This window comes from Balaenoptera ricei, chromosome 11 (assembly GCF_028023285.1).
Source record: "Balaenoptera ricei isolate mBalRic1 chromosome 11, mBalRic1.hap2, whole genome shotgun sequence".
In the NCBI taxonomy this organism is placed as follows: Eukaryota; Metazoa; Chordata; class Mammalia; order Artiodactyla; family Balaenopteridae; genus Balaenoptera; species Balaenoptera ricei.
This window is the reverse complement of record NC_082649.1, coordinates 9,204,089-9,230,736: the sequence shown is the minus strand read 5'-3', so window position 1 is coordinate 9,230,736 and position 26,648 is coordinate 9,204,089. Positions and strand designations below refer to the sequence as shown.

Genomic DNA, 26,648 nt, shown 5'->3' with positions numbered 1-26,648 from the left:
TCTCAAACACATAAAGCAAAAACTGATAGAACTGAAAGGAGAAATAGACTAATCCATAATTATTGTTAGGGACTTCAATACTGCTCTTTCAGCAAATGACATAATTATTAGATAGAAAATCAGCAAAGTGCAGTTTAGGTATATGAATATACATGATTCACACATGGTACTATATAGACTACTGAAACAAGATAACCAGAGCTTAACTGCTGATCTTCTTGTGGTGAACTTCCCAAGAAAACAGGCATTTACATGAGAGTTTTAAATGATTGAAACTGGAATTGCTGATTGGTCAGCACTGAATGTGTTTTTTAACTTTGTTGATTAGTTCAGCATATAAAAATCTATCTGAAATATCTGAGTACTTTCATGAGAAAACTCATGTATTTCTCATTAACACAATTTTGCAAAACATGAAATCTGACATGGCATCTAAAAAAGTCATTTCTAGGTAGACAGTTTCTCTTTAATAACTTCATCAGACCTCACATAATCAAGTGACACACAAACTAATTCAAGCAAGAGAAATTCACCTGAAAATTTCAGAGCTTGGGTACAAAACAAAGCAATTCAAGAAACAGTGAAAGCTCACTGGCCTGACTGTTAAGACACTTGTGTTCTGGTCATTCCTCCCCCATTAACAGCTGTGTGATTTGGGGCAAGTCCTTTAACCTCTCTGAGCTTTAATTTTCTCATCTGAAAGATGAAGAGGTTGAATTAACTGACCTCAAACTGTTCTCTCCTGCTCTAAACTTTTAAGACAATGTGAGTCAATTTCATGCTTGTAAACAGGAAGAGTTCTTTGGCCTCCCAACTGAAAATGCACCATCAAAACTACCAACAGAGAACTCTGCTGCTCTGAGTGAGTCTGAGAAGATTAACACAGACATTGCATTCCACTGCAAAAGCAGAACCGGAGATCAAAGAGTAAGGCAGATCTGAATCAGGTTTCCCAATGCAACAGGCAAAGTGATGGGCCAGGGAAGTTTTCATAGACTGAAAAAAACAGGTTCCAATGCCTTTCAGAGCTGGCTTGGTTTGGTGGCTGGAAACCCACACATGGTCTCACCAAACAGACTTCAGATGGGAGCCTTTAATAAATGTTCTAGTTTTTAAAAAGCAGGGCAGTCACAGTGACCTCTGGGAAAATCAAGTGCTGTTAGATGTGGTATAAATAACCCAATGGGTGAAACGCTTCATTCTAACTCAGTTTTCAGCCACATGTACAGCAAATGGACAAGGGATCCTAGGGATGCAAAGTCCACTGGAAGGAAGATCCTAGTCTCCCTGAACCTTGACTTCAACTGGGCATCTCACACATTTAACTATTTCCAGAATAAAAGGTAGGTACCTTTTACTGGGGAGAGGGCCTTTAGAAGACAGTGGGGGTGATATTGGCTCAGAGGCAGCAGGCCTTCTAGGGAAATACAAACAGCACTGGGTTATGAGAGTGGTAACAATCAGGAAACCCAAGGGTTAGAGAACCTCCCCCGGCCCCAAGTAGATGTTAAGAATACCACGATACCAGAATTGATCCATGCAAACAGATCTTCATTAGCATCTAGACTTTACCTGCTACCATAAACGGTGCTGAGGGCCCAGAATTGTATAAGATACTCCTGGAGGAGCACACAGTCTGATTGGCTCCATCAGTTAGAGTTCCAGCAGAAAAAGGTAGCCCCACCCAGCTGGGAATTTAATAATGGGACTATTTACCGAAGGGTGGGTGAAGCTAAGGGAGCCTATAAGGGCTGGGGAGGTATATATCAACTTTACAGGGAAGGAGCCATCTCAACATGGTTCTCTGTACGTTAAGAGGGTAAGTGGAATACAGGTAAGTCCCACCAACAGGTCTTGTCTTGAAGCTTAAAATGATTGGGATTTACCAGTTAGTTTGTTCAGCACCATCAGCAGGAGGGGTCTCTCCCTTGTGCCAGAATGAAACCACACTCCCTCAACACCATATGGTGAGAACACCATAACCTCAAGAATTCTGGGCTCCACGATCCTTAATTCCTTCTCTCCACTGTGCTACCTGCAGTCATCACTGCGAAGGGTCTTCCAACACCTTCCACTATGGCTGGCTCTACGGTATGTGCTGGAGTGGGTGTGTATCTGTGTGGGCTTGGGACTTCCCGCCAATCTCTTCAGAGGCTAGCCCACATCAATTACTCCTTTAGCCCAGTAGATGTCCTGGCTTTGGGAAGTGAGACAATCACCATTCCAGATTCCCTGAGCCCCAATTCACACTTGAGGGAACTAACTAACATCCCAATGAGGCCGATGTCTGACCAGGTCAAGGTCATGCAGCAGACTCAAGCCCAGGCTTGAGCCCCTGCTCTTTGTACCTCATCATTCTGTGACTGGCCTAAGAAGGAATGGGTTACAATCTCCATCAGACAAAACTGTTATCTGTGCTGGTGGTTATCACAACTTTACTCAGTGAGATTACATTAATTCTTACCTTCTCCTACATGTCACCTAGAGTCTCCTATGATTTACTCAATGCGTTCATCTTTAACTCCATCTTCTGCATATTTAGAATGACAGAATAATTTGCAGGATAATTTAGGCTCCATTAGTATGTTATACATGCCTCTATTACAGTACTTATCACATCGTGCTGTAATTTTTTGTTTACATATCTGTCTCTGCCACTTGACTGTGAGTTCCTATGGGGATTAGCCTATGTCTTACTCATTTTAGTATTCCACCTCCTCCCCAGAACCCAGCAGCTGAACATTTTGAACATCGTAGGTTTTTAATGAATGAGGCAGCTATTTATAGTAAGGCTCAATAGACAACCACACCTGGTTTGCACACATTCATTTATTCAACAGATTATTTATTAAGTTCGTACTGTGTGCCTAGCAATATGCTAAGCTCTAGGAATCCAAACACACCATCTCTGTGTGGTTGGGATATAATGGGAGATAATGGCATATAAAAAAGATAAAATCCTAATTGCTACAGACTGTGTTTCCCCAAAATTCATGAATTGAAATCTTAATCCCCAAAGTATTGATATTAGGAGGTGGGAAGGTGATTAGGTCATGAGGCTGGAGCACTCGTGATGGGATTAGTGTCATTACAAAAAAGGTTTCAGGGAGATCTCTGGCCCCTTCCCACATGTGAGGACATAGCCAGAAGATGACTGTCTAGGAAGCAGGCTCTCACCAGACAGAATCTACCAGCATCTTGATCCTGGACTTCCCAGCCTCCAAAACTGTGACAAATAAGTTTCTGTTGTTTACAAGCTACTCAATCTATGGTATTTTTGTTATAGCACCCTGAACGGACTAAAACACTATAATCATGCAATTTGCAGAGACGCCCAGGGTATTAAGGAAGACTAGAAGTGGCTATTTAATATGGCCTGGTTGAGGAGAGGTTCAAGTAAGGGTTTCTAGAGAAGGAAACTGCTGAGCTGCATTTTTGAATATGGTTATGAAATAACCAAAGACATGCTGCAAGGAGGCCATCAGGGAGAGGAAATAGTAAGAGTAAAGGCATTAGGACATGACATAGCCAGTTGTGATTGGAAAACTCTGCCAATTTGGTGCTGTAGGAGGAACATCAACTATGAGACAAGAGTAAGGCAGGAAAGAGTATCAAAGCTAGCTGAGAGTGGCCAGTTCATCAAGTTATGGAACTTGGATGTTATTCTGTTAATGATACTGATGCAGTAAAGGGACTTAAGCGGGGGAGAGATGTGGTAAGACTGGCATTTTAGGTAGAATCACTCCCTGACCTTGTGAAGAACAGAGTTGGGGGATAAGACTAGAATTAGGAAAACCAGTTAGAAGACAGTTACTAAAGTACTGAACTAGGTCAGTTGTAGAAGGAATGGAAAGAAGAGGACTGACTTGAGCTTGATTTGGGAGATGAACTTGGCAGGATCTGGTGGTTAGTTGGATTTGAAGAGTAAAGGAGAGAGAGGAAACAAGGAAGACTCCCAGTTAGAAGACAGGGCCATACTCACAGACAGAGAATAGAGGTAAATAGTCAGGTTTGGGGCAACGTACTGAATTCATTTTAAACATCTTGAGTTTGAGGTGCATCTAACTAATTGAGGAAATGTCCAACAAGCAGTCAAAGATATGTTTGAAGCTTGATGGGGATGGGGAGAGGGCAGGGATTAGAGGTATAAAACTTTTGGTCATAAACTAGAAAGCAGTAGTAGAAATCATGAGAGTCAGCAAAATCACTATGGTGAGTATGTAGTGTGAGATGGACAAAGAGCTGGACCAGGTCCCTGGGAAACACCAGGGAGATTTAGGTCTTTGCCTCCTCTCCTTTCCCAATATTTCCTCAATTCTTTACCCATCTGCAGACCTATGCTTGAGATTGTGTATAAAGGGATAAAAATCCCTAAATCTATAATGATGCTTACCATGAAAACACCCTGGGAGACATAGCACAGTACCTCATATGTGCACCAAGTTTTAAAGCATATCTGATCCCTTCCTGAGAGAATTTTCTGATGGGAGAGGTAGAGGAATAAAGGGGGCTCAGCAGGGAGTGGACAAATACTGCAAAGGGCGTCTGAGGGTGTGCTTCTTTGTGGTCAGGCACACTGGTGAGAGTGCAGCCTGCAGCTCTGCCTGCCTCTTACTAGCTTCTGAATGCATCCAGCGTGGGCTTCAATTTCCTCATCTGAAAATGGGGATTACAATAGTACTTACTTCATAGTAGTGTTTAGAGTGTTCACTGAGTTAATATGCGCAAAGCACTTGGAACAATGCCTGCCTCATAGTAAGTACTGTAAAAGTATTAGCCGCTATTGTTATTTACCATTTTAACTTAGGCCATGGAGTTGTGTACGGCATTTTACGTCTCTCATTTCCCAGACCATCCTCTCCTTTGGGAATGGTTACAATGCAGACCCTATATTGTCGGCTCAGGCCCGCTCTACCCCCGTTTACAGTTCCTGATGTTTGGGATCCAATGACTCTTAGGAGGTAGGTTTGTTTTTGTTTTGTACTCCATGTATAGCCTGCAGTTCTTTCTCCCAGTACTTGTAAGCCCTGATTAAATCACTGAACAGCACCACCTACAGACTTACATAACTGCATCAGGGGCATTTCCCTTGGGGATTTGCTCAGAACCCTCTGAGTCAGTTGCCCAGGGAAACAAACTGGTGATGTCACAAGGTATGACACTTCCAGCCCTCTCTCGGGTCCCTTCTGTCGAGCCCGAGGCAGGGCCCGGTTCTGAAAACTTTGCCCAGCCTAAGCACACTCTTGTCTTCTCCAAGGCAATGCAGAGACCCTCATTCTCAATCAGCAATGTCTGAACTCAGGTATGTTGGGGTAGTGACCACACACCTCCTCCTGATTCTTTGGTCACAGACCTCTTGCTATGCTTCTTCCCTCCGAGGGAGCAGAAATGCCTGTTTCAATGGAGTGTCTGGGGCAGCTCTCAGTAACTCTTGGTTCTCTAGGATACAGATAAAAAACTGCGGGGGGGCGGGGGTGGGGGGGGAACAACCAACTAAAACGCTGGGGCTGCTCCCTAGAGGATCAAAGGTTGTTTCAGATTTTATAGGGCCTCAGAGACCTTAGGAGCAAGATTACAACACCCTTCCCCTTTCTAAATATTTACTTCCCTCCATGCGATAAACACGCCCACCATCTCTCCCTCCTGGTCTGCCAACCTGCTTCTCATTCTCTCAAGATATATTATGGCAACTTCCTTATTCTGCCCCAAAGAAAAGAAAATACGACCATGACGGTAGGTATTTCATTAGAGTTCTCTGGTACTTAATGATAAGGTCATTTAATCATGCCCCGACCCAGTCAAACAGTGCCAAGTGCACTTCTACATTGCTCCCTGCCCTCTTCAAAGCCTAAATACTGAAACATATGCAAATTTGCGGATTACCTGCTAGTATCTAAATGAAGACATCTGAAAATCAGCAATAATCCTGTCTCCCACGTTTATCAGGAAAGGAGCCTATGAGAGAAGCGAAATTCAGCCATGTTGGAACTCTCAGTCCCGGAGCGGTGTGTTACGCAGTTCTCCTTCTCCGGCCTGGCCTGCCACAGGACTTGCGCCGTGACCTGCGCAAGTACGCCAGAGGGAAGCTGCTTTGAGACGGTTACAGTTCCCTGGTCAGAGCTAACCATGACGAGGACTTCTACGTGCATATACCACTTTTTTGTTTTGAGCTGGTATATTTTCCTCAATTTTTATATCTCACAACAAGGAGAGGATCGGCGGAAATCCAAAGTCTTTCTAAGTGGTGGACAATGGAAGTACTTAACATTCCTTAATCTGGTAAGTCCATTCGGCTGTATCAGGAAGCAAGCTATTTGTCTGTAATATCAGTGCCTCTATACATAACACCTTTTGATTTTATCAAGTACAAAATTCCAATATTTGTCTTTCTTCTTCACTGTTTGTGAGTTTTGGCATTCTCTCTTACTTGACAATTTGCTCTGAGAAACCCCATTTGGGAGTTATCCATAGCTACCTTTTGTGCTGGCTAATTGTTAAATGCTCTTTTGAAAAGAATCTTGTCTTGAAGTTCTTCTCAGATGAGCCCAAATGGGGAGCTAAACTAATGGTTTCACCATGGGACTGACTATATATGCAGGAGGGATTCTGAACTTTGCTTGGGGGAAGTCTGTGAGGGAAGGCAGAGTGGTGTATGCTACGTGGGAAGTGCAATTTCCAGTGGAGGAATAATGCCATTTTACAGCACACACAGACTAACAGATTTATCTAAGAAAAGCAAATACATTTTGCCATGTTCGGATCCCACTTCAATTTTTTATAGGCTCAGGCTCCATCTTAAAGGACAAATCACCCAACCAAATGGCAAATACACATTTTCAACTATTTACAAACCAATCACATCACTTGATCCTTTCTTGTCTCCCTAGCCCAGCTGACCACAATCTGATGAATGAAGTGATGAAGTGTGAATGAATGGGAGAAAAATAGGTTTTTAAAAAATGTTTTTGAAATATGTAAAATTATTTTTAGAGTTAAAAGCTAAAAATGCTGCAGCCTTTGGGGATGCTAATTAAAGTTTTGAGATTTTTAACCTAAATGTAGGGTACCATATAAACATCTGAATTCAGAAACTAGACAAAATATTCCAGTTCTTTGGCATCATAATCCTAGGCAGAGGTAATGCATGGTAAAAAGAAAAAAGAAAAGAAAAAAAAGATGACTCTCTGTAATGCTAAGGAGAGGAAATTCAGAAGGTTCAAATCAAAGAAGCCTGGAAGTTCAGCTTCCTCCTCTCTGGTAATTTGCTGGCTTTTGATTTTGAGATTTGAGCCCTGAGTACAGTTCTACTGTGCTTGAAAAATATCAAGGTGATGGCTTGTTTCAATCATAGAATTTTATGAGAAAACAAGTAAATAGAAAACAATAACAAAAAATGATTTTGTGGAATTAGAATAATACAGTAAAAGTCTCAGCTTTATGTATCTATTAGCTTCACATTAAGAATAGTCAAGGTAAAGAGAGCAGTGTCAGCCAGGATTGATGGTCTAATCAAATCCAAATTCTAGTATGGTTGTCCTCCCTCACACTAAGCATGGCTAATAGCAGATTCATCACCTATTCCCAAAACCCACTCCCTGGCTTCTTAATTATAGCTCGGTTACATGTCCCAGAGTCATCATATTTCCAAGAATGGAAAAAGACACTCATCTGTCCAAGACACCTATTTCCTAGTGTTAATTCCCTGACTAATCAGCCACCAAATCCTATGTCTTCCCTCTTGCTAGGTTCATCCCTTCTTCCCCAGTCTTACTGCCCCTCTCACTGGAGGTGTTTATTAACTGGTACCTAGATGACCAGATCACCTCCTCACTGTCCTCCCATTATCAGTCCATCCATCGCTCAGATTTCAGATTAATCTTCCCAAAGAACTGTTTTTGGTTTGGTTTTGCTTCAAACATCATAAGCCTGCGTGAGAAGTGTGGTCAGCTACTCAAGAAACCACAGGGGCTCCCTCCTACCTTACAGGACCAATCCAAACTCCTGATTTAAGAGCTCACCTGCCTACTTAGCCGTCGGGCGCTCGCCTCCCTAGGAAGGTTGGTCTATTCTCCAGGAAGGCCTGTGTCTTCTCCAGTGTCGGTCCCTAGGGTTTTGCTGTCACTGTTCTACCCATATTCACACTATCCTTGAATGAAAGGCCTACCTGCTTCTACACCACATTGCTGCTTTCACAGACCACCTGAAATCCCATATTCTCCTTAAAATCTCTGCTGACCAACTCTAGCCCAAATTCGTTTTTTCCTTTCCTTGAATTTTTACAGCTTCTCTCAGTCTCCGCTTATTTATGTATAGTATTGTTTTCTCATTTCCACCCACATGTGATTCTCAACATTTCAATCAAATTGTAAGTGGCTCCAAAACAGGAGTTTTGTCTCCTAAGTCTGTGCCAGCCCTAACGTTCTCTGATTCTACACTGTATTTGCTACAGTGGCTGGCACAGATTATCCCCATAATAAAAGCTGGCTGACTTGGTATGTTGACTGGACTTGACCTCAGACTCTTCCGTATTCCTGAGCAGTATAGTCTCTTCTGACATCTTCTGGTCCTTGAAATGGGCAGAGAGGGGCTTCCCTATGGCTGTTTCCTTTCTGCTGTTAGGTGTCATCCTGAAATTGTGACTTAATGCAACGTTTTCCAACTGGTGAAGATGGGTTGAATGTGTTTTAGAGGATCAATTTAAGGTCAGACTTCAAATATGTGACATCACGTGAAATACTGCGCCTTAAAATTTCTAGCTCTTGAGGTCTTGTGGGCTGATTAATGGTTGTGTTTCCTAATGATTAATTAGTGTTAACTAACGAATAATTAGTTAATGGTTGCGTTTATAAAGTCACAGAGGCCTCATAACTTGCTATAACACTCTTAAATTTATTTTATGTAAACATATTGAAGTCAGTACCCCAACCTGCTTTCCAGGAAATTTACACCCCGCCCCTTTAAACAGCTTTCATTTCTAGTTGGCTGAATATCCGTCATGGTCCCTAAGAACAAAGTCCAACTTAATGCAAGTCAGCATTCTAAGTGGGCCCCATTTCCTCCTGAAGCTACCCCAGGGGCTTCAAAGGATTGACGCCTGGGGCATGAGGTGAGTTAGGGGGGGTGCCACTGAGGAATGGTGACCAATTCCTGCCTAGTGCCTAAGGAGAGTAAAGGAAGAAGAGGAGAGACGTGAGTCTCTGTCTAATGAGGGAGTAAACTGACCCCAGGGAAGAGGCAGCCAATTCCCTGTTGGGAGGGAAGGCAGTACAGCTTAGTGGTTATAAGCATGAGCTCTAGGATCATGAGCTCTCTGGGATGGTTCCTCAGTTCCACCTCCTACTGACCCTGGTCTGGGTATTTGTCTTCTATTTCCAAATCTGTCAAATAGTGCATAACCACAGAGTGACTGTAAGGGACAAAGGACATGAGGGAAGCACTCAGAATGGTGTAAGCAGTGGACAATGGAATGAGGAGATAGGAGAGTGCTGGTGAGCTTCAGGCCATCTCATCTTTGAGTACAGAAGGGATGGTGCAGAGGGGAGGGTAATTTTTTGGGACATCAGTCCCCTCACTGAGCACCATGGGTGGTGGGTCATGGATTCAGGCAAGGGTCACCCAACTGCCTCACTGCTCAAGTACTTCCCTCCACAGGCTTCATACTTCAGCTTCCCAGCTAGAGGAGGACCACTGTGGAGTCAATGCTTTCCCTATATAATAGTTGCCTAGGTGGATGCCCTCAGGCACTGGGGAAGCCCTAGAGGTAGAGTCTGCAAGCTCAGGCAGAGGGCAGTGAATCCTGCTGAATGGGGCAGCCCCCAGGAGCTGGGCATGGAGACAAGGCAGTGCTGTGGACATCCTCCGGGTGCTCATGTTGGCTCAGGCTTCCAGGGCCTGGGTCTTCCACAATGTTGTGTTCCCTCCTCTCCATCCACTCCACTTCCACCCAGGGACTGTCCCTGACCCCAGGGAATTCAAGCTGCGGAGAGGGGATAAAGGGGATTTTCAGCTACAATTGAAATCGGCTTGCAGAATTCATAGAGTTTGCTGGGTTTTCCTCTTTTTAAAAATAAACTTCCGGGCTTCCCTGGTGGCGCAGTGGTTGAGAATCTGCCTGCCAATGCAGGGGACATGGGTTCGAGCCCTGGTCTGGGAGGATCCCACATGCCGCGGAGCAACTGGGCCCGTGAGCCACAATTGCTGAGCCTACGCGTCTGGAGCCTGTGCTCCGCAACAAGAGAGGCCGCGATAGTGAGAGGCCCGTGCACCGTGATGAAGAGTGGCCCCTGCTTGCCACAACTAGAGAAAGCCCTCACACAGAAACGAAGACCCAACACAGCCATAAATAAATAAATAAATAAATTTTAAAATGGTCCACATCAAAAAAAAAAAAATCTTAAAAAAAAAATAAAAAATTAAAAAAAAAAAAAAACTTCCTTCTGAAACATGGTTAGAGGTTGGTGCCTCATAACGGGGACCTCCAGGGGAGATTCTGGGCGGGCCCCTCCCTGTTTCCCTCCCCCAACTTCACCAACAGAGGCACGACATTTCCCTCCCCTCTTCATATAAAGTTGCCCAAGCCGCAGGCAGCTGTGACCTCATTATCGTCAAGCTCTCAGGATGACAACAGCCACTTCATTACATAGGTCAAAGCAAGGCCAGGGGAAGAGAGATCCTTGAGAGATCCTTGGGGACGTTCCCTCGTCCAAACTCCAAGGTAGCCCATGAACAGTGAGAAGACAGGGATCCATTTGTAGTATATAGAACCCACTGCGATACTTGGGGCCAACATTTAATTTCCATCATCGGGTTAATATGTTCATCTGTGGAACTCTTAAGCTCAACAGAGTCAGAAATACACTTAACTGTCTATTCCACAAAAATGCTTAAGATCACTGTTTTTACCTCTCAGATAGTTGAAAGAGTGAGGGCTGAGAGAAGGGAAGAGTCACCACCAGCACCCAAAATAAAACAGCTGTGGTTTACTGAGTAACCACGACAGCATTTTGGTAGGTTCTTTGCGCACGGTATAAAGATTAGTGACTGAAGGCCTAGCTTCTGGAGCCAGACGGCCTGGGTGCCGCTCACTTGCTGTGTGCTCTTGCGTGAGTTACCTAACTTCTCTGTGCCTCATACGTAGTGGATCTGTGGGGTGGCACACAGATTCCCCTACCTCCTCGGCGTCAAGGTACTCATTCCCCAGCTCCTGGGGGAAGGGGTGTCGGCTGCTGATGACTCACAGCGGAGCTCTCATCCCACAGCTGTCCTCAGCAGAAGGGAGCTACCTGGACCAAGGCTTAAGGCCTCCCTGAGGGTGCTGCGTGCAAAGCCTGGCGGAGCTGGGCTACAAAGGCTGGGCTCCAGGACAACTCTGAAGGGACGGCTCAATGCCAGCGCTCCTTCAGGGATTAGCTGCTTCCGTGCAACTGTACTGCCCTTCCGGTTTGCCTCCTGCTCAGTCCTTCTCCCTCCCTCCCTCCCTCCCGCTCACGGATGCTCTGAGAGCACTCCTCCATGAACACTCTCCAGGCAGATCTCAGCATCTCAGATTCTGTTTCCCAAGGAACCTGGCCTACAAAACGTAAAATGGGAAATGTACCGAATAGGGTCCTCCTCTTCTGCTGCCTCTTCTTCTTCCTAATGAAGACATAGTCACATAGAACCTGCCCTGGTCTGTATTATGCCTGCTTTCTGACACCTAAGAGACATTCTGTGAATGTTGGCTGCATGAATAAATGATCAGAACGTAACTCTTAACTGGTAAGAGCCACTTTCTAGAGAACCCCATCCCACCTGTAAGACAGCCTACCCCACGGCCACCCCACTGCTACAGTGAAGCCAGCTGTTACCAGCTACACAGCACTGGCCAAGCATTCTCACAAATCTTCCTTCCAACCTGTCCCTCAGTGTTCTTAGTTCCTTCTCTTTTTTTTCTTGTGTTCTTCATATCATTTCTTCTCCCATGTTCTTTATCTCATTCTTTCATCTGTTTCATAAGCTCAATGCACATGAATAATGTCTGAAATAGAATATTACACATAATACAGACATATTTGACAAAGACTTCCTCTACCTGTCCCAAGTGCCACCACCCTTACCACCACAGTTATACAAAATGCCCATCACAATGAGTCCCCATGTGCTGTTTTATTCTGAATTAATCTCCACTGCAAGTGTTGCATCATTTTGAAGGCGAGACCTGAGAAAGTCCCGGCCTGTCTGAGTCAGGCACAGAGAGCTGAGCTGGGCGTTGGATTACTTGACTCATTCAATCAGAGTTGTAATGTCTTGCTCAGGAAACTTGTGGAATCTCCCTCTCTGGAATTATTTTTAAATGAAGAAATTCTCATCTCCTGGGATAGCTTAAGAGGGTTCTGGCTTAAAGCAAGGAAAATAAACTTGACGACTTAGAAAGGTTAAGCTTCTGTGTTTTCAAGATTTTTGTGAATTTTGTGAAGACACGTGAATGTAAAAACGAAACATCCTTTAGCTATGGTTTCTCAAATTGCACTAGTTATAAAAAAAATGTAAATTAAGCTCTCCCAGGTGGTAAGTTTGTCAGCTAGCAACAAAAATGGAAGACAGCTAACAAACTTAGATCAGCAGTATTTCAGAAGAAGGCACAAAAGAACAAACGGAATTAGGGAAGAACTGGTAGAAAAAAGATAAATCAGACAGCAGCAGCTCTGAAGTAAACCCTGACCAAGAAGATACCATTAACTCTGCTTTTCTGAGCAGCCCAAACAGTTGAGAAATGTAAACAACAGTAATTTTGCTGTAAGAGTCGTAAAAGAAGGCCAGTTGTTGCTATCTTCTTTGAATGCTACTGTATTAGTTTGCTGGGGCTGCCATAAAAACCTACCACAGACTGGGGAGCTTACACAACAGAAACTTCCTCAGAGTTCTAGAGGCCAGCAGTCCAAGATCAAGGTGTTGTTAGCAGGGTTGGTTTCTACAAGGCTCTCTCCTTGGCTTGTGGATGGCTGCCTTCTCCCTGTGTCTTCACGTGGTCTACCCTCTGTGTGGGTCTGGGTCCTGATCTCCTCTTCTTATAAGGACACCAGTCCTACTGGATTAGGGCCCACCCTACTGTCCTCGTTTTAACTTAATCACCTCTTTAAAGATCCTGTCTCCAAATACAGCCACTTCCTGAGGTACTGAGGGTTATAACTTCAAATATGAATTTTGGGGGGATACAATTCAGTCCCTAACAGCTGCCATTTTCCCCCTCGACTATTCTTTCTGCGAATGTCTTACAAACGTTCCAGTGTACTGTCCTTACAGAATGAGCAGACCAGCGTCTGGTTTTGTGAGCTGATGCAAACCTGTCCTTGAGGCCCTCCAGGAAGCCTCCCCATTGAGTAAGCCGATGCCACCTCCCTCTCCTTGCTCTCCAGCTCTGCTGTGTGGTTCCTCTGTGCCCTAGTTCTTGCCTATTTATTTCTTTTGGCAACACCCTAGCGCCTCCCCCCTGGGCTCCTATGTAGGGGCTCATAAATATTCCTTGTTGATACAGATGATGGCACGTCAACGTGGATTAAGATCAGTGCAGACAAGGCTGCCTCATGCACACAGCTGGCATCTCTCCAAAGTGACATATGCCTGGGAAATAACGTGTGAGCTGAGGGTAGAGGGGGAGAAGTGATTGGCAAGTTTGTGGTGTGGAGCAAATTTTTATCGGTGAAGGAGAAGCCACGGAGGCTCTGAGTAATGTGTTCTCTCCCCAGTCCAATTTCCACATTCTGCGACTGGGAAAGGCAAGAGAAAGTCAGGACGAGCTTGACTCATGCTGATGCTAGGAAGCTCTCGCTAAGGAAAGTGGTCACATGGACTTCACATGCTGGGTGGAGGCGGCCTCTCCCCAAGGAGGGAAAACCTGGCAGGCGCTCAGCGCTCAGTGCGAGATTAATTGCTGTGTGGATTAATTGCCGTGTTGATAGACCGGTGCAGGCCTCCTCACCGGGGCCCAGGCCCCTCGTCTGCCTTTCCTAACTCCAGCAGCTGCCTGCTGTGGCCTCAGGGGTGAGCTGAGAGCTGCTGGGGAAGAAGGGGAGAGAAGGAGACTTCTCCTTGCACCCAGTGCAGAGGCTGCACTCCAATTCTGCAGCGCTCAGGGCTGAACGGCAAAAGTAAATGATGCGTATTGGGGTGGCAGTCTCTTCATGGCATTTAAAACTGTAGCCCACCCTCCCTGGAATGGCCCCTTCTGGCTTGAAGCTTCCTCCTCCCTCAGGGCCATGGGGTTCTTGCACATTCCTGATTTTCTACCATCTGATCATTCTTTGCTACTTTGCTTCCCCCTTAGCCCTTCTGTCCCTTAGAGGAGGGCATTTCCTCAGCATTTGCTTCCCACTTCTCTCTCCTCTTCCCTTCGTCCTCTCTTTAGAACCCTCATCCCACCATGCGGGCTCATCTCCGCAGCCCCGCCTCCCTGGAGACTACCAGGTCTGCATTTCCAAATGGAAGCTCCTCTAGGCAAGTGGTTCTCAACCTTGGCTGCCCTGATTACAATCACCTGGGAGAATGTCTTAAGATCCTGAAGCCTAGGCTGCACCCTCAGACTCATTAAATTAAATTAGAATCTTTGGGGGTGAGAATCAGGCATCGGTATTTTTTGAAGTCATTTTTATAGCTACTTTTATTTTTATTTATTTATTTATTTTTGGCTGTGCTGGGTCTTCGGTTCGTGCGAGGGCTTTCTCCAGTTGCGGCAGTGGGGGCCACTCTTCATCGCGGTGCAGGGACCGCTCTTCATCGCGGTGCGCGGGCCTTTCACTATCGCGGCCCCTCCCGTTGCGGGGCACAGGCTCCAGACGCGCAGGCTCAGTAGCCGTGGCTCACGGGCCCAGCCGCTCCGCGGCATGTGGGATCCTCCCAGACCAGGGCTCGAACCCGTGTCCCCCGCATTAGCAGGCAGATTCTCAACCACTGCGCCACCAGGGAAGCCCTGAAGTCATTTTTAATTCTCCCACCTGGAGATAACGGTCTCTTTTTCTGAACTCCCACAGTGCTTTATCCTTATTCTTAGAAACCTGACACATCACATGGTGTGTGTGGTTTTTTTAAAGTCTGGCTCAAGAAGCAGACTTTGGGTTTCAAATCCTGGCCTTGATATTTATCAACCATCAGACTTTAGACAAGTTTGTTTATCTCTCTGTGCCTCAGTTTCCTCATCTGTAAAATGGGAAGTGGGGAAGGAATAATAGGACTTACCTCATAAGGTTGTTATAAGAAATTAAAAGCTTAGATCAGTGCCCAGCACATAACAAGAAATCAATAAAAGTCAGCTATTACCAAAAAAAAAAAAGTCAGCTATTATAGTTTTGAGTAGTCAGTAAGATTTTTAAGTGATAAATTTATGTCTAATCCAGTGGTTCTAGAACTTTAGCATATACACAGAGCACCTGGGAGTTTATTGAAAAACAAATTCCTGGGCCCCATTCGCAGAGATTCTGATTCCGTAGTCTGGGGTGGGGCTGAGGTCCTGCATTTCTAACAAGCTTTGGGGTGATGCTGGTACTGCTGGTCTGAGGACCCCGGTGGGGACATCGCTGGCCTCATCCGCCTCTGTGTCCTCTCTCCTGCCCACCCTTCAGCCTGAGCAGTGGCAGGAGGCCAACTCTGCTAGAGGTTTCCTAGGGTTCAGAGCTCAGAGCTTGTTCCCCCAAAGCCGACTTGGTTCATCATTAGTCCAGATGCCCAGGTTCCAGAACTTGTCTGACTCGGGCTCAGAGCAGAGTCCAGACTGTTCCTTTTGTACCAGTCAGAGCTTTCAAGGAACAGGATTGATTCTGAAGCAATAACTCAAAACAAACTCCAACTCTGTACTATTGTGACCCTTAAATTAGAAGCCGTGGGTTTGTGGAAAACTGTAAGAATGGACAAAGTCTGTTCTGATTGTGATCTTACGTCCTTGAAAAAGGCCCTGCTTCTTTTTTTCCTTCAAGGCCCTCAGGTACCTAGAGATGCACCTGAGCCCACGGTTTGCTCTATAGCCCTGTGGATTTAAGTCACTCCCTCACACAGACTGTCTCTGTAAGGGCTTCAGGGGCCTTCTCCTCTGGCTTCTCCCTCAGATAGGCAAGATGCCATTTTGTGGGTCGCCCTCAGGGGAGCACAGAGCTCCTGCATGGTGCTCTTGACCCTGATTCTGGCTTCTCTAATGAGATTGCAACACTAGGCATTTAAAAATTTTTTTCTTCCTAGGAAGAGGCCAGAATATATCTACCATTGTGTCTGGTGCTCTGCCCTTGTGCTGCTTACTTGGTTTTTCCCACCTCTGTGCAGCCAAGGTATCTATCTCATTACATTCTCCTTTTAAGCTGACTCTATTCTGTTTCCATTTTAGCTCAAGTCCATTATGCTAAATACTGTACACATCATTATCCCCTAAACAACTTTACACAGTCGGTTTTAGTGATCACGGTCAGGGCCCAGCAAGTTGCAAGACCAACCTTCGAATGGGCTCCCAACCGAAACAGCCAGCAGCCCCTCCTTCTCAAATCAACACTGCTCCCAGAGGGATGGCGCGTCACATCAGTGAAGAATGTATTAATTAAAGGAAATGAAAAGGTCCTCATTTGTTGTAATGAATTTAGTTCTTGCAGGCCATTTTCTACGGGGTGGCCTGCCTGGAAGATGTGCTGAAAAGAGCTAAAGGGCAAAAAGACATTAAGTTCATAACTGCCTTCAGAGACCTGCTTTTCACCACACTGGCTTTTCCGATATCTGCAGTAAGTTACAAAGATGTGCAGGTAATATAATACACATGTCATATGGACTGACACTTCTCCTGGGCAGCAAGGAGCCCATTATTGTTATCCAGGGCAACTGCATTTGCATAAAAGGCCTGAGGACTGCATAGCACTGCCCAGTGTCTTCGGGACATAAGGCACATTAACTGACAAGATTTATCATTAACTTTTGTATCTTTGTGAACGTCTGATACAAGATCCTTATTACTGTCTAACAGGGAAGTCTGAAGGACCTTTCTTAACCAAAATACAACTGCGATAACCTTGGTTCCATCAGGGTGATGGGAATGGAGGGTGCGGAGGAGGGAGATGACAAATTTCCCTTTCAGACACCTTGTTTCACTTGCTGCAATAAGCATTTGTTACTTCTGCAAGTGGAAACCATTAAAAAAAAAGGTATGAAAACTTTCAAAGTTGACACTTTGAAATTGAGGAGAGAGAGACAGGCTGTTTGAAATACCTGGTGTGGGACACATGGTGGGTGACTCATGCATTCTGTTGAATGAATGGACATTGGGAAGAAGCAAGACATATATATGCAAGGGACAGTCGGCTTGTTGCTGATACTGTCCACATTTCTACAACATTGCTCATGTTTTCATTCATTAGTTGGAATGGAAACAAACTGAGACCAGGCACACGGACTGACCAGCAGGGCCTATAATTAGAAATGATTACCTCTTTCTACCTGCCATCGTTCCGCTTCCTATAGTATTGAGACCTCAAACTTAAATCCAAAATGGAACTCTCCAAACACTAATGAGTTCTCAGATAACGGAGCGAGTACTGGCATTCCAGTTTTACTTTGCAGGACACCTCCTCCTCCACCCCCATAAATCTTCTAAAGGCTAAGTTTTTTTGTATCAATGGAGTTTATTCATTTTTTAAGACTTAGAAATTGAGCCTTTCGAATTTAAGAAGATGATCGGAAGATTAATAGTTATGTTTTTCCATCTCTACATTGATTTTGTAGCATGGAAGACAGACACCTTGAAAAGATAGCCAAGGGCTACAAGAGGATGGGGATCAATCCAAAGTTCTGAGCAATAAAGAGATCCAACTCTCCATTAACTAGCTTGTGAATTACCCTGGGAGCTTGTCACCTCTCCTCGCCCCAGCCTTCCTGCTTCCCCTTGCCATGCCTATTTAGAGGGTGGGCAAAGCAAGTGGAAGACTCAAGCCATTCCATGTGGCTGCTCTCGGCACTCCTGGTAAAGCTCAGAGAAGAGAGAAGTCATTGGTTAACATGAAATGGTCTGTGAATCCTATTTATCTACATCCTCTCTGCCTGCCACAATGACAAATAATTGATCCCTAACTCTCTGAAATCCCCAGAGACTGGGTATCGTAATTCTACAATAAATATTTTTTTCCTTCATTTAGTATTTCATTATGTATATATAGGACTGTATCTTTACAACTGGTTATCTATTTTTATTTTGCTATGTTTCCTTGATTATCTTAGGAAGCACTGATTGAAAATAAACCTAATGATACTATTTTTGTGTTCTATTTTCCAGTTTGTATTTTTGTCATTCTGGATCCTCTTTCTCTATGATCGAGAACTCGTTTACCCTAAGGCCCTAGATGGTATCTTTCCAGTGTGGTTGAATCATGCAATGGTGAGTAAAAGGAAAATTTAGTGAATACAGAACGGCAATAGCCTCTGTTCTGAGAACTCCAAGTGCCTTATTTATGTTTCCAAACTTCTCCTCAACCCCCAAAATCCCGTTCACTCCTCCCTCTTCATCCCGTCACTATTTATTTAAAGAACACATTGAGAATACGAAATGAACAAAAAGTGGTGCTGTAATTGGAGATACGGAGAGCAGATGGGATGTCCAGGCAAGACTCTTTGCCAAGTTGCTTATGAAGTTATTGAAAAGACGTGAAACCATAAGGGCAAGCAAACTCTTGGAGTCTGCAGTCCTGAAAGAGAAGTAACTTCAGCAAACAACATGTAATGAATTCCTATCTAGGAATGGAATCAAGCAAGCTTTAAAAATAATCCACCCTGGATGTTAACTAGACTTGTGGTGGTGAACATTTCCCAATACATACAAATATCAAATCATTATGTTGTACACCTGAAACTAATACGCTATACGTGTCAATTATACCTCAAAAAAATCCACCCAAATGTCCAAAGAATAACTCACGGCTCAGAAGCAGTTTCTTACGTAACACTTGATCAGGACTATTTATCACAAATGATTTACATATTTCTGTTTCCCACCTGGGTTTTTATTCATGTATTTATTTCTGAGGGGCTGAAGAGTAACCAGAACCTGTTCTGAGTTATTCAGGGCACTGTATCTCAATACCAGTGACAGTGGTCTGGAAAGCAGAGCTGGAGCAGGACTGTCCAGGTCTTGGATGAAGGAGGAGGTCTGAGTCATCAGCACCACATGCACAAAGTAATCATTCAAAGTACCCGCTCCGCTCCTCAATATTTACAAATGTATTTCCGCATTAGTCAGGAGTTCAGAAGGAGGTCTGAGAGTCTGTGAAGCAAATGACATTTAAAAACCAGGGGGAAGTCACCAGGGAGTAGTAGCATATCAAGGCTCCTCAGGTTCACAGACTTTCTTCTACCTCCAACGTTTCCACTGTCTTAAAACTCACATGATTACCAATCTGGAAAAGCAGCTCAGTCCACCATGTGCCCTGCCCCCCACCCCTCAGAAAAACATACTTTCACTTTAAATAGGTGCTCAGTGAGACACTAACTAATTAACTAAGGTATACAAGTTCCGATCTCATTTAGAGTTCAGGACCAAAAACTATATATTTAATAAGTCCCGCCTCCCAGAGACCCGTCCTACCAGCTTCTTTTTGTCAGATCACCTCCTCATCTTCCCAGTTTCCCATTAACATTAATCTGAAACCCCTACACAGGGAATATTGTGGCTTTTTATGGCACTTAGACTATATTAAGTATGTTCCTCAAATAGAAGCCCATTTAATTCATACAACTTTCTTCAGATAACAATTACAATCCTGAATTTTTCCAAGTTAAAAAAATAAAAACTCAGAAAGGTTAAGTGATTTGCCTGGGGCCACTGAGCTCATAATTCACTCTTCCTTGCCTTGTACTATAGTAAGTGCAGAACTTGTGGTTCAATCTAGTTTCATAATTCACCAGGCAATCAAAAAGGATGTCACTTTGCTTGATTAACAAAGCAAAGTGAGAATTCTCACTTAAAAAAATCCAAAATCCCCATCTGTATGCTAATAAGCCAAAACTCTACTTAAGAAAATGAAGCGATTTGGGACAACTGACTGAGCTAGATGTTACTAAAATAAAAAGGCAGAGTATTGAAAGTGTCTTTTATTTGGAGCCAAACACATATATCAAATACCTTTTCAAGGTTTTGTTAGCTCAGCTAGTAGTTTTCCTACAACTATTACAAGCTTCCTACCTCTTTGGGGTACCGTTTTCCACATGGAAGTAAGGTTAGATTTCTTCCAAATAGTTGTGATGGTGATGCCCAGCATTTGTGACCTTGCTAAACAGCCATATGGATTTTTGGTAATTTTGGAAGCAGACAGCTTGATAATGTATGTCATATCCATCAGTTAATTAGCAAGGCAGATAATATACAACAGAGAACATAAAATATTCGTGTGCCTTCACAACCTGGGGGTTTCTTTTGACTCTGCTCTTTGCCTTTTGGTCAATCAAGTAAACTGAATCCCTTAGGGAGAAGGGGCTAGGGTCAAAAAAGGTGGAACGACAGTGAAAAAGAGAAAAGAAGAGGCAACCTGCCTTGGGTCAGACACAGACTCTTCTGTGATTCTGTTAATTTAATTGGAGAAACTCCCAACAGAGCCATTTCTAGTGAAAATGTTGGCATCAGCAAAAGCAGCACTGGGTGCTCCTAATGGGGTCATCCCCAGACGTCCATGCTTCCTCGTGGTGTCTGCTCCAAAGCCAGTGTGCTCGTCACTGCATCTCATCCCTCTGCCCCAAACTGTGTCCCTTACTCTGGACATTTTCTGTCCTCACTATCAAATACTCCTGGTCTATTACCTCAAGGAAGGCTCTCTGCTAACTTTTTAAATACTAGTATAAAAGAATATGGAAATGGCTGTTACTGGCTTAATTTGTTGACACTTTCTGCATTTTAACAGTGTCCTTCCACGACAACTCAAATGAGTAAATACCCAGAAACCACCACTGTGGCAGCCAAAGTGAGGATGGGAGGTCACTGGTACTAGTTGCTTCCATGTGGGGCTGGGCCTGATCTTAAAAGGAATCACTTCCTGTATTGCTCCTTTTTTTCTTCCACAATATAAGAATTACTGCTGTACAAAGCCAGGGTCACGCTTTCCTGAAGGTTCTTTCATTTCACAACAGTCTTTATGTTTACTATTCTAGCCTTAGCTTTGGAATATTCTCCCTGTTGCCATTTGCGTTGCTGCCCTGGGTTTTATGAGTAGAATTTGTCAAATTAAGAAACACCACTCTCCCCTTTGACACAGTGTAGTTCTAAAACCTTCATGATTCATCAAGCCTTTGGGCTCCTCCCAGCCCAACCCTTCTAGCTCATTATAGACTTGCCATTGCAATAGATCATTCAAAGCTGACTATCATCTCTAATGGACATTTTTCTATCCTTGTTATATATTCAAACCAAACAGTAACATCAGTGTAATATCTGCATCAACCGTGGGCAGCCTGCCTTATTTAAAGTAGATCAACTGGACTGTTTTATTGCTAAGCTGTTCTCCAGTCTTCAAGAAAGAAGGGAAAGAATAGCAAAGTACTCCTCCAGGTTTTGCCAGGAAAACATTAACTCCTCAGGCATTATCTAAATGACTACTAAAGACAGAACCAGAACAGATAGATTCAAACAGCAGGAAGAGGACTCAGTAACTGAAGAAACGCTCAGATCCTACCCTGAAGGGAGCTGGGGAACTTATTTCTCCGGAAATCAACCTAAACCATTCAGGTTTCCCTAAAGGAGAGGTAAAAGATCAGAGAACCCCCTCAGAGGCCCTCTACATTTGAAATCAGTACACGATTATTGAGCATGTGCATACAAGCACCTTATAAACTACCAAGGACTGCATAAATAGTTATTATCATGTAAGACTCTCAATCCATGATCACAGAGTTTTAGAACTGGAAAGGCTTCATTTATATTAATAGAGATTTCAAAACAATCTGCTCTTAAGAGACAGGCCTTATCTTGGCTCTTTAAATTGGAGCAAATACCAGCTACCTAGTTATTTAATGTTGGAGCAAATACCAGCTACCTAGTTATTTAATGTGTTGTCATTTATTCACTTGAAAAAAATAATTATTAAGTACCAACTATAAGGGTAACACCAGGATGGATATTTGACAAGGGTTTTGACTTCTGGCACCCTTAAATGTGGTTGAGCCTAGTATACACACACAAAGTTGAAATAATAAAAATAACAGTTAATACTAATATAAGACATTGACATAGGTGGTGTCATGCAGCGGTATGCTATTATTGCCAAGTGAATGCATTGACAGGAGGGCTGCTATGCCCCTTGTGTCCCAGCCTGGCTGTGACAGGCACGTGGGTCATGACTGGACAACCTGGAAGGCCTTTTAGCCCTCTCTGGGGGCTTGCTGGGGAGTCAAAATGTCAAGGGAGTGAAACTCTAAACCTTCCAGTTTCTTCCTCACTCACAGTATGCCAGATGTTGTCCATCACTAAATTCAGGCCCCGTCTCAGATTTTTCTCTCCCACCCGTAAGCTTGGTGTGAAACTGTCGGGCTGCTAGGTAGAGGTAGGTGAGTCCTAATGAGTACAGAAGGTCACCTGTGGGGACATCAGCATCAAATGGCCGCTCTTTGTCCTCAACATTACAAACCCCTCGCCCATGCCTCCTTGGTTCTTTCCCCCAGTGCTTCTGGGCAGAGAGGACCCACAGTCTAGATATCTCTGGATAGCTCAGTGGTTTTCAGCCTTTAGGAAACAGAACCCTTCGTGAATCTGAGGAAATCTATGAACACTTTCCCAAGGAAAGCACAAATAACCATAAAATTTTGTGTACAATCTTAGAAGGTTCATAGACCCTCAAAATTCCATTTATGGACCGCAGGTTAAAATCTCCTGACATAACTGAACATATACTTGAAAACTGGGCCCCCAGATGAGTTCTAATACAAAATCAAGAATTATTCATGGGGTGACAACAGAAATTTGAGGTATGATTCCTAACCTCAAGAAGCTTAAATTATAGTTTTATCTATATACATACTCCCACCCAGCCTTTTAACTTGCTGTAAGTAGAGGCTGTGTTCTGAAGGAACTCTGGCAGAACATCTGCCACAGTTAAAAACAGCCCCCCGCCCCTCCAGTATTATTCCCCAGAAAGTCCATGCCTGAAAAGGAAGAGGCTCCTGGTCACGGTTCCTATGGGGAACTCCACCTCCCATCTACTTCTGTTTCCATATGATACAAGACAACAGCCAGAGTACGTTCTGCTGAAACAGCAGTGTCCCGGCCCATGTCACTCACAGGGTGGTAAGTGAGATCCTCTGGAGGCTTGGTCTAAGTCCGCAGACATGCTGCGCTTGTGTTCAGTATAGATCTGGAATGTAGAGCCATCAGGGTTTACTGAACATCTGGCAAGAAAAAAAAGGGAGATAAGATTATCAGCTTAAGACACAGGGGAGGTATGGATAGAGATGGTAGGGGAGGTGCAAGGATTGTGGAGAAGGAAATTGTTTTGTCTGGACATGTTTGAGGTGCCAATTAGACAACAAACTTTAGATGCAGAATAGGCAGCTGGACATATAAGCCTAGGGGAGATTTCTGGGCTGGTGACATAAATTTGGCTGTCTTCATTATAAAGATTGTTTTTAAAGTTAAATAAGATCATCTAGGGAGTAAGTATGGTTAGAGAAGATATCCCAGGACTAAGCCTTAGAACATTCCAACTTTCAGTACTTGGGAGGAAAAACAGGAGAATTCAACAAAGGAGATTGAAAAGGAGATGCCAGTGAGTGAGGAGGAAATCCAGTGCAGTTTAGTCTCCTGGAAGTCAAGTATAAAAATGTTTCAAGAGGAAGTCTTCTATGTCAAAAGCTGCTGAGAGGTCAAGTAAGAACGACACTGTAAGATGATCACTGGATTTGCAGTAATGAACTCTCTGGTGACTTGTACAAGAGCAGTTTGATTGGGGGGAGGGGAGAGCCTTGGTAGTGCTGTACGTATTAGTTGCCTGCTGCTACTGTAACAAATTAATGCAAACTTAAATGGCTTAAAGCAATACAAATTATCTTACAGTTGTAGACGTCAGAAGTTCAAAATGGGTCTTACGGGATAAAATCAAGGTGTCAGCAGAGCAGCATTCCTTCTGGAAGCTCTAGAGGAGAATCTGTTTCCTTCCCTCTTCCACCTACAGTCTGTCTGCCTTCTTTGATTCATGGTCTCTTCCTCCTTCAAATCTGTTGTACCATTAAATTCTAAAATCTTCTCTGGCCATTTTCTACTCTAGACCAAGTCCACATCAGAAAGAGAAACTATGACTGCCAACAATGACCAGAAAATGGTGCTGGGAAAAAACTCATCATGTGACTCTGGAGAGGGAAGAGTTGCACTAGTTAAGCCGATGGTGTACCACAGGAAAGATCCTTTCTCAGAGAATTGTTCTAAAGCTCTGAGCAAGAATGAAGATAGAATCATTTACCAAACCCTGAAATTTACTTGGATTTTTTTTCAGGTTTAATCACTACAGTGTTATAAAAAGTTGGCCTCTTGTTTTAAAACACTTTATTCATTCCATTCGCTTCCTAATCTAAGGTAGGTTAGACTCTCTGGTGGCACTGGAGAAACACTGAGTTAAATGAATGCTTAAAGCTCCGCAGTGAAATCAGAAGCTAAGCTGGGATGAGGAAGCAGAGTTAGCTGGGTAAGGACAGTAAAGCCATCTTGCCCCTCAGGAAGCCTTAAGGTAAACACAGGAGATTCTGATAATGAACTGCCAAAGGATCACCAGTCCACTGAAGGTTTTATATAACTAGAACCAAGCAATCACAGTGCCTGCTTTCTTCATCTCTTGAGAGCAGAAACCAGAATGGTGGAAGTATATCTTTTTAAAAAAAAATCCCAGTTCTGAGAATTTCCAGTGTGTGCTGAAGAGTAGCTTGCTTTTACAATTCCATTATCCAGTGATGCTCTATCAATGGGCTGCTTTTGAAATAGAAGAATACCAGTAGAAAATACATCCCAATTTCAAAATCAAAGTCAAAGGTTTTTAATGATCAAAACCTATACATGTCTTCTAAGAAGTTACTGGGAATTTGAATAATTGAAATCATTCGGTGTCCTTGAGGGTTCGCTAGCAGGTCTCCCCTCCTGTGTGATGTAATTAGTCTCCACTTCCATGGCAACCACGGGTAATATGACCAACAGGAAGAATGACTTTATGCTGGAGAATAACCAAGATGGAGAAACTCACAACAGAAGATCCTAAACCTCTCTGAAATACCAAAAGAAATAAAATCTAAGTGGGTAGGAGAGGGCGAAAGTCCCATGATCTCAGAGCAGAAGTGAAAATGCCCACGAGCAGCCTGGTGGAGGCTGTGAGAGCCTTCTCCACACATTTGAATGGACATCCCCTTCCTGATTAGAGAGCCAGCACAGAAAAGCCCCCTTCGTGCTTCTGGTTACTTCATAACCCCACAGGCAGACACTCTGACAGCTGCGGAGTCCTGTCCTTGAACAGGGAGCCGCTGACAGGCTCTCAACCAGCCTCCACATCTTTTTCCCTGGTCTCTTTATCTTCTCTGCCTACAGAGCAACCACTTGTGCCTAATTGGGAATTGAGCTTTTCCAAGTCCTCTAATCTTACTCTCACCTCCAGATCCTTGGATTATCAGCCAGTAGATGATTTCTGTAGGGCGTTATCTAGTCTGCTTTATTCCACTTGCCCACATATTATACACCCATCACATGGATTCCTAGCTCTCACATGCTTATGTCCTAAGTTTTGAATTCTCAGCCCTGCCTTTCATTCCTCTCAATCCAATGGGCACATTCATTAATATATAGGTGCCTGCGTTCCCAACTGCTTCCTAAATCTCAACAACTCTTCCAACCTACCACCAGCCTTACTCACTTACCAGCTTCATCCTTTTTCTATCACCTTCATGTATTCACTAGACTCATTTGTTTTCTCTAAAAGTTTATAATTAGAGCAAAGCTAAAGAAGAGTGAGAACATGGGAACAAGAATGAGCTCTTTCTCTAGGGAGTTCATGCATGTTGAGCCATGTGAGACAGGGGCAACTGCCAGAGTCTGAGAGTGTGAGCAAAAGGTTTGCTCAAAGTGGAGACCCTGCTTTTACGCTCAGTGATTCTACACTGAGTGTATACTTGCAGTCTTTTAACAGTGGTCTGATGAAAGGGCCCAGATGCCACTAAAGAGCATCTCCATTAATACTAAAATCTATAGGCATGTTGGTGCACGCTCCATGTATTCACTCAAAGAATCAGCTATCTAGGGCTTCCCTGGTGGCGTAGTGGTTAGGAATCCGCCTGCTAATGCAGGGGACACGGGTTCGAGCCCTGGTCTGGGAAGATCCCACATGCCGCGGAGCAACTAAGCCCGTGCGCCACAACTAGTGAGCCCGCGTGCTGTAACTACTGAAGCCCACGTGCCTAGAACCTGTGCTCCACAACAAGAGAAGCCACGGCAATGAGAAGCCCATGCACCACAACAAAGAGTAGACCCTGCTTGCCGCAACTAGAGAAAGCCCGCACATGGCAACAAAGACCCAACACAGCCAAAATTAAATAAATAAAACAAATAAATTAAAAAAAAAAAAAAGAATCAGCTATCTAATTCTAAATGCTGAGAAACAATAAAAACCTGATGTTAGAAACAAGCTTGCTGATCAGGGGCAAGA

The 26,648-nt window shown here is 43.9% G+C and overlaps 1 protein-coding gene across 15 annotated transcripts in view; it reads left to right on the top strand.

Annotated features, from left to right (window-relative positions):
- Positions 1-26,648, top strand: part of ADTRP (androgen dependent TFPI regulating protein) — a 92,730-nt gene that overhangs the window by 12,922 nt on the left and 53,160 nt on the right. For 9 of the 15 annotated variants that reach the window (XM_059940648.1, XM_059940651.1, XM_059940649.1 and 6 more), the window contains 4 exons: positions 1,211-1,343; positions 5,947-6,279; positions 16,596-16,730; positions 18,272-18,373. In XM_059940648.1, the coding sequence (XP_059796631.1) occupies positions 5,980-6,279; positions 16,596-16,730; positions 18,272-18,373 (537 nt within the window). In that variant the 5' untranslated portion in view covers positions 1,211-1,343; positions 5,947-5,979. Of the gene's footprint in view, positions 1-1,210; positions 1,344-5,138; positions 5,303-5,946; positions 6,280-16,595; positions 16,731-18,271; positions 18,374-26,648 lie in introns of those variants that run through there. The other 6 variants (XM_059940660.1, XM_059940658.1, XM_059940657.1 and 3 more) reach the window with 3 other exon arrangements.